Below are 7,968 nucleotides of genomic sequence, written 5' to 3' on the forward strand. Positions count from 1 at the left end.
GCCTGAGAAGCCGGTGTTTGGAGGATATATTGGCACGGGTGTTGTTAGGCCTGAGATGAAGTCGAGGGCTGGCAAACCGTACCAATATATCCTCCAAAAACCGGACTTGAGGGCTTTATGACTTTTATACAACCGGTTACCAACATATTAAAATAATGATTGACATATCTTCATGAAAAACTTGAAAAACAAGCGTTCGTTCTATCGGTTTAGTTGCCAGAGACACTACCAAGTCGTTAAGTCTTTTGTTCTGTATCTATGGACACCACCCAGTCATTTGTTCTAAATGTTCCATTGCCATACTGGCTGGCAATGTTCTTAACCCTTGTTTGCTTGCTAGTAAACTACGGAAAACTTACAGTTACTTCAAACAGTGCAGCCAGAATAACAGCAAAGTAACTGCATTTGCGTTTGTTAAAGCTGTTTTCTAGTGACATTTATTTGGATACATCCATAACAATGAGCTAATGATGGGTGATTTCGACTGGCATAGAAAATGTGCTCTCTTGTCAGGACACTGTTGTTCAGAGGAGCTAGCCAACAACACAGTTAACACAATCACTTCAAACTGAAGCTGGAAAGACCGCAAACTACAGTAGCTGCATTTCATTTAGTTTAACCAGTTTTTTTTAAATTGACATTTCTCTGTGTAGATCAATACAAATGATGCCAGTTGTCTGCCTGTCTGTCTCATCCCTCTGTCTCATTGAAACAATGTTGCAAATGTCGACGGGACAAACAGCAAGGTTTATACAAATCTCCGCTTTTGAAAACCAAATGCTAGTCTAAAAGAAATGGGAGATAATGTCAAGATGCTTTGCATGGTGGAGATCAGGTTTATCAGCCCAACCAGGCAATGTATAAGACTAGATTGCGCAGTGAGATGGAACAGAGTAAATATGCATTTCAACGTCATAGCTTAAGCTTCGGTGGTAACTTGTTGAATAGACATCACCTGGAATGAGGTTTTAACCAATCAGTACCCATGATTAGATCCTCCCGATTAGGACACATGAGGTAGACTTGGGTTTAAAACTCCTTAACTATGTTTATTTTTAGACCAAACTTATTGTTAACACTTTGTTTTCCCTAAATCCTTCCAGCAACATTCTTCAAAATGTTTTTTGCAACAATTACAATTTGACACAATCACCATCCCTTCATGCACGCTATTATTTGATTGAAATAACTGACTTTACTTTACAATATACGTACGTATATGATGTCCTCCATAATTATTGGGACGGTGAAGCATTTGTGTCTTTTGGCCCTGTACTCTAAAAGGTTAGATTTGAAATCAAACCATGACTATGAGGTTAAAACTTATTCGGGATCGGTGTCCCATCCATGGGACGGTTGAGCTAATGTAGGCTAATGCGATTAGCATGAGGTAGTAAGTAACAAGAACATTTCCCAGGACATATCTGATATTGGCAGAAAGCTTAAATTCGTGTTAATCTAACTGCACTGTCCAATTTGCAGTAGATATTACAGTTAAAGAATACCATGTATTGTTTGAGGAGAGTGCACAACATGAAACGTTATTAATAAACACATGAAGCACATTTGGGCAGTCTTGATACAAAATGAACAGAAATACAATGGTTCAATAGATCAGTCTAAAACTTTTAAATCTAAATTGCAGCTGAGTTGGCTGGAATAATACATTATGGCCTTTCTCTTGCATTTCAAAGATGATGGTACACAAAAAATGTAGTCACAATCTTGATGTTGGCATTGCCTGCTAGTAATATTGGACCACATTCTTCACTTTCTATACTTTAATACACATTGTGTGTATTTCCCCCCCCCCACCCCCCCCCCTTCACAAAGTGCTTTAATTTTGAAACAGTTATACCGATATGGATGAAAAGTCCAAAAGAGTACAGAGCCAAAACAACAAGAAATGTGTCCATGTCCCAATATTTTTGGAACTCACTTTATATAATGCATTCGTACAGTATTTGGACCCCTTGACCTTTTCCACGTTTTGTTACATTCTAAAAATTATTAAATTGTTATTTCTCCTCATCAATATAAATACAATACCCCATAATGTCAAAGCAAAAACAGTTTAAAAAAAACATGTGCAAATGTATATATATATTTTAAAAAAAACTGATTTAGATGAGTATTCAGATTCTTTACTCAGTACTTTGTTGAAGCACATTTGGCAGCAATTAGACTAGATTCTTCGTGGGTATGACACTACAAGCTTGGCACACCTTTATTTGGGAAGTTTCTCCCAGTCATCTCTGCAGATCCTGTCAAGCTCTTTCAGTTTGGATGGGGAGCGTCGCTGCACAGCTATTTTCAGGTCTCTCCAGAGATGTTCGATTGGGTTCAAGTCCGGGCTCTGGCAGGGCTACTCAAGGACATTGAGACATGTCCCGAAACCACACCTGCGTTGTCTTTGCTGTGTGCTTAGAGTCATTGTCGTGTTGGAAGGTGAACATTCGCACCATTCTGAGGTCATGAGCGCTCTGGAGCAGGTTATCAAGGATATATCTGTACTTTGCTCCGTTCATCTTTCCCTCGATCCTGACAAGTCTCCCAGTCCGTGCTGCTGAAAAACATCCCCACAGACTGATGCTACCACCACCATGATTCACCGTAGGGATTGTGCCAGGTTTCCTCCAGACATGACACTTGGCATTCAGGCCAAAGAGTTCAATCTTGGTTTCATCAGACCAGAGACCAGAGAAACTTCAAGCGAGCTGTCATGTGCCATTTACTGAGGATTGGCTTCCATCTGGCAACTCTACAATTAATTCCTAAATGTTGGAGAGGTACAGATATTGGGAGGTTCTAAATGTACATATATTGATAAAAACGTGTTTTTGCTTTGTCATTATGGGGTATTGTGTGTAGATTGAGGATTTGTATCTATTTAATCCATTTTAGAATAAGGCTGCTTGGCATTCAGGCCAAAGAGTTCAATCTTGGTTTCAACCAGTCACTCACCCCGTTACAAAAGGACTCTCATGGTCTGAGAGGGGTGAGTGACTGGTTGCCGGGAAGTCAGGCGCAGGAGAGCAGAGAACTTTAATTTACACCCTGGCCCAAAGGCACAGGTGAGGCAACACAAAGCACAACCACGGTAAACATGAACCGGATTAAACAAAACAAACAAACCTAGGTTTGAAACAAACCTAGCGCAAGCCAGCCTGTAGCGTAACACCGTACACAAAGAACAATTCCCACAAACAGACATTGTGTTGTTTAAGTGTTCCAAACAGGAAGTGGGAATTCTGAGGCTGGTCGATTTTCAACCAAGATCCTATTGAATTCAATTCAATTTGTTATATAATATCATATTATCAATAGGTAATTCCCAGCTAGCACATTTAAGGTTTTTGTTTCCCATTGGATCTGGGAAAGAAGCCATTAGCTTCCGGAATGTTAAAACTGAACGTGAATATGTTGCCTATTCTGGAAACATACATTTTTAGGTTGTATGGAGATTCTGAAAACATTTACAATGGTTCCCTGAAAGTTTTCCTGGGAGGTTTTATTAACCTCTGAGAATGGAAATGACAGGTTATTGGTAGTTAGTTCAATTACATTCTAACAATATGTTTCCAAAAATAGTTTGATTAACACTGCTAGCTTAGTTTGGGTTGACTGTTTTGAACTCCAAAAACAGATATGACACATGGATAAGCATTTTCATTGATATTAATCATGCAAACACATGTATTTTTTTATTGTGGCATCGCTTTAGTGAGATTCAAATCTATCATCTTCTGTTCTCTATCCATGGAATTAGCCCACTATGCCTCTAGAATGGACCTAGCATGCCATGTGTTTTTGACTCATAGAAAGCTGTTAATTTGTGTCTATTCAAACAGATCCCAGTTTTGTTGACGCTGAGAATGGAATGTACAGTGCATTTGGAAAGTATTCAGACCACTTGACTTTTTCCACATTTTGCTGCATTAGTCTTATTCTAAAATTGATTAAATAAAGAAATTGTCTCGTCAATCTACACACAATACCCAATAATGACTAAGTGAAATCCGTTTTTTAGAAATGATTTGTAGATAATAAAATAACCATACATTATTTACTTAAGTATTCAGACCCTTTGCTATGAGACTGGAAATTAAGCTCAGGGGCATCCTGTTTCATCATTGCTGAGATGACTTGATTGGAGTCCACCTGTGGTAAATTAAATTAATTGGACATGATTTGGGAAAAGGCACACACCTGTCTATATAAGGTCCCACAGTTGACAATGCATGTCAGAGCAAAAAACAAGCCATGAGGTTGACGGAATTGTCCATAGAGCTCCGAGAGAGGATTTTGCAGATCTAGGGAAGGGTACTAAAAAATGTCTGCAGCATTAAATGTCCCGAAGAACACCGTGGCCTCTATCATTCTTAAATGGAATAAGTTTGTAACCACCGAGAGACTCTTCCTTGAGCTGTCCGTCAAGGCCAAACTGAGTAATCGGGGGAGAAGGACTTAGCCAAAAGGCACCTAAAGATTCTCAGACCATGAGAAACAAGATTCTCTGGTCTGATGAAACCAAGACTGAACTCTTTGGCCTGAATGCCAAGCTCCACCTCTGGAGGAAATCTGGCACTATCCCTACGGTGAAGCATGGTATTGGCAGCAGCATGCTGTGGGGATGTTTTTCATCGGCAGGGACTGGGAGACTAGTCAGGATCAAGGAAAAGATGAACGGCGTAAAGCACGAGAGATCCTTGATGAAAACCTGCTCTAGAGTGCTCAGGACTCCAGACTGGGGCAAAGGTTCACCTTCCAACAGGACAACGACCCTAAGCACACAGCCAAGACAATGCAGGAGTGGCTTTGGGACAAGTCTCTCAATTTCTTTGAGTTGCCCAGCCAGAGCCTGGACTTGAACCCGATCAAACATCTCTGGAGACACCTGGAAATAACTGTGCAGCGACACTCCCTATCCAACCTGACAGATCTTCAGAAGATCTGCAGAGAAGAATGGGAGAAACTTCCCAAATACAGGTGTGCCAAGCTTGTAGCATCATACCCAAGAAGACTTGAGGCTGTAATCGCTGCCAATGGTGCTTCAACAAAGTAGTGAGTAAAGGGTGTAAATACTTATGTAAATGTGGTATTTCAGTTTTTTAAATAGAAAAAATATATACAGTATACAAATGTTTTTGCTTTGTCATTACGGGGTATTGTTTGGTGGGGAAAAAAACTATTTTAATCAATTTTAGAATAAGGCTGTAACGTTTCAAATGTGGAAAAAGTCAAGGGGTGTCAATACTTTCCGAATGCACTGTATACAGTAGGTGAAATGGGAGGAGTATGTACACAAAGTGCTGTAATTTTGAAACGTTTCACCTGATATGAATGAAAATGCCCTCAAATGAAAGCAGCTGTTAGTCTGCACTTTATCCTCATAGTCATTAAATGACACAAAGTCCAAAGGGCTGGAGTACAAAGCCAAAAAACAACCAATGTTGCGCTTTCCCAATACTATTGGAGCTCACTCTATATAATACATGTATACTTTCATCCACTTAACATTGTTTTCAAACTTTTTATAGGACTTTTTAGGTGATGTTGAATTGAATTTCCAAGGTCATATTTTGAACTTTATTTTCCTTTTAACTGATTTACTGTTTTATAAATAATAAATGTAGCAATCATGGACACAGCAGAAGTTGGACAAAAAAGATGTTTGTCAAGTTGTTATGTTAAGTTCTTTTTTCTATATGATCTGTTTAAGATGTTCAATTAAGACAGAAGGCATATTGAGTTTAAAACATGCTTTTTATTTTTTGAAGCAGACATTTATAGATTATGATTGTATTATGTATTATGTATTATTGTATGTTGTTACCCAGGATAATTTCCTAAAAATTACTAAATCTTTCATTGCAACAATTACACTTTTATACAATCACCATCACCACTTCATGTAGGCTATTATTAGATTGAAACAACTGACATTTTTGTAGTTGTGTAATACACCTGATATCGTTTTACGCGAGAAAAAAAAATGTACAGATCAAATCATGTCAACTGTAATAACCTGAAAGGAAAGTGCTTCAGTACTAAAGCTGAGATATACTGTATACTTATGTTTCTACAACCTACTTATTATCAGAGCTGATTTTTGCAAGAATTGAAGAACAGAAAAGGGATTTTGCTCAGAATTTAAACCGAAAGGCCTATCTGGGTGTCAAAGTACCACCGCCCACACCTGTGTTTTACAGGGTGTTTTACAGTGAAATTGTGTATCAAGGACTGATTCAATCTGCTCTATTTCTTGTTTCTGATTCTTTTACAATCACTACGACTGAGTATAGTTTCAATTGTCTAAGTGACAGCCCTCTATCTTAGGAATGAATGAGATGACATCACTCAGCTCGTCCAGGCACTGCTGTAGCTGATCAGCTGTCTGTCTGATCGTCTGGGTGAACTTCATGGCCTCTGACTTGACCTCAGCCTTTGGTTCTTCACATTCAGGGTTCAGCTTAGTCATGGAGTCTGTGTCCATCAAGTGTAACTTACTGCTTTCACTAGACTGTTTCTCAGCCTTCGCCTGTCGTATGTTGTGGATCTCTTTTGCATCCATGGCGATGAAGAAGATATCAACTGCTACAAAGAAAGCAGAGAATATTCCTGTTGCCATCTCTAGAACACGCACTGCCCTTGCAGTTTGAGCTGCCACCTTGCCAATGGAGGCCACATGGACCAATCGGACAAGCTCTGGGATGCTCCCTAGGCCCCTCCCAACCCTCGCCCCAGCATTTGCTAGCTTCTCTGCATTTAAAATGTCTCTTTCTGTGGTAAAGGAGCCACTCATCCGCGGTGTCTCCAAACCCTCAGCGATGTTTTGTAGAGATGTCACCACAGAGTTCATCTTCTCCTGGAACTCCTTGATGATGTTCTTGATGGCTTTGCGGTCGGTAGACTGATTGACCATGTTGGTGATGTTGGATACTCCGGCTGTGGCTCCACCAGCGACAGCCACCCCAACACCCACTCCTGTGACGATCAGGGAGGCGCCCAGAGTGAAGGGAGCCAGGATGAGGCCTACTATGGAAGTGATTCCTCCAGCTGCCCCAATAACACCTCCAGTCAGACTGCCTATGGTGGTGCCCTGGTGCACACACTCCAAGCCGTCTGCCAGGGTTCTCAGAGTGCTCAAGTTTGTCTGGAGCTCCTCCACAGTTTTTTCATTCTGTAAGAAAATGAATTTAGACAGATGGATGAATGGGTGGACAGACAAACAGATCATTTGATTGAAGGATGGAAATATGGACGGAATTTATGGATGAATGAGTGAATGAACAAACAATTGTATCATATCATCATGTATTGCAAACCTTTTTTGTGAGGAAACTAATAATGAAGGGTTTTGCCAGGATTTCACCAGCTGAAGGTCTACTGGTCGGTTCTTGTTGGAAGATGTCACACAGTAGTTGATGGAGCTCAGGTGAGAAACTCTCTGGGAGAGATGGGTAAGGACCCTCCCGTATTTTGGGAATGAGCTCTATTGTGCTTGCTGCAGTGAACTGTTATGAAAGAACTGTTACTATCACACTGCGTGTTGCTTTAGCAAGAGGCAAATGAGGAGATGGAGACATTACTTACTGCACTCTGAAGCACACACAACTCGTACAGCACACATCCCAAGGACCAAATATCACTGCAAATGAGGGAAAATGCATTTATATTTTATTCTCCATGGTGATTTCACATTGGAGGCAAATGTTCATTTATAGATTTTTTTTGTTACTTCGGCCAAACATATGACATCACAGGGTTGCAGGTCCCCTTTGATATATTTGTCTTTGTTTTTATTTAGAATTTACCTTTTAGTGTCATAAATTCCACCAGTCAATCTCTGGGCCTAAATAACCCAGCATTCCATCTTTTGAAGATTCAGATTGGGAAGCACTGGTAGGAGAGATACTCATGAGCAGACAATCATTTAACAGGATGTGACATCTATGTATTGAAATC

The 7,968-nt window shown here is 40.0% G+C and overlaps 1 protein-coding gene across 1 annotated transcript; it reads right to left on the bottom strand.

Moving 5' to 3' along the window:
- Positions 1–5,748: 5,748 nt before the first annotated feature.
- LOC139397417 (uncharacterized) lies at positions 5,749–7,645 on the bottom strand. The gene is made up of 3 exons (XM_071144145.1): positions 7,597–7,645; positions 7,329–7,517; positions 5,749–7,183 (listed from the first exon to the last, which is right to left on the bottom strand). Exon 3 carries the CDS (start codon positions 6,923–6,925, stop codon positions 6,308–6,310), a length of 618 nt encoding a protein of 205 aa, XP_071000246.1. The 5' UTR covers positions 6,926–7,183; positions 7,329–7,517; positions 7,597–7,645; the 3' UTR covers positions 5,749–6,307.
- Between the last annotated feature and the right edge of the window lie 323 nt (positions 7,646–7,968).

The sequence above is a fragment of the Oncorhynchus clarkii genome, unplaced genomic scaffold, assembly GCF_045791955.1.
Source record: "Oncorhynchus clarkii lewisi isolate Uvic-CL-2024 unplaced genomic scaffold, UVic_Ocla_1.0 unplaced_contig_5255_pilon_pilon, whole genome shotgun sequence".
In the NCBI taxonomy this organism is placed as follows: domain Eukaryota; kingdom Metazoa; phylum Chordata; class Actinopteri; order Salmoniformes; family Salmonidae; genus Oncorhynchus; species Oncorhynchus clarkii.

Coding starts and splice junctions, on each gene's coding strand:
- LOC139397417 (XM_071144145.1), bottom strand. CDS start 6,925: ATGGTCAATCAGTCTACCGACCGCAAAGCCATCAAGAACATCATCAAG.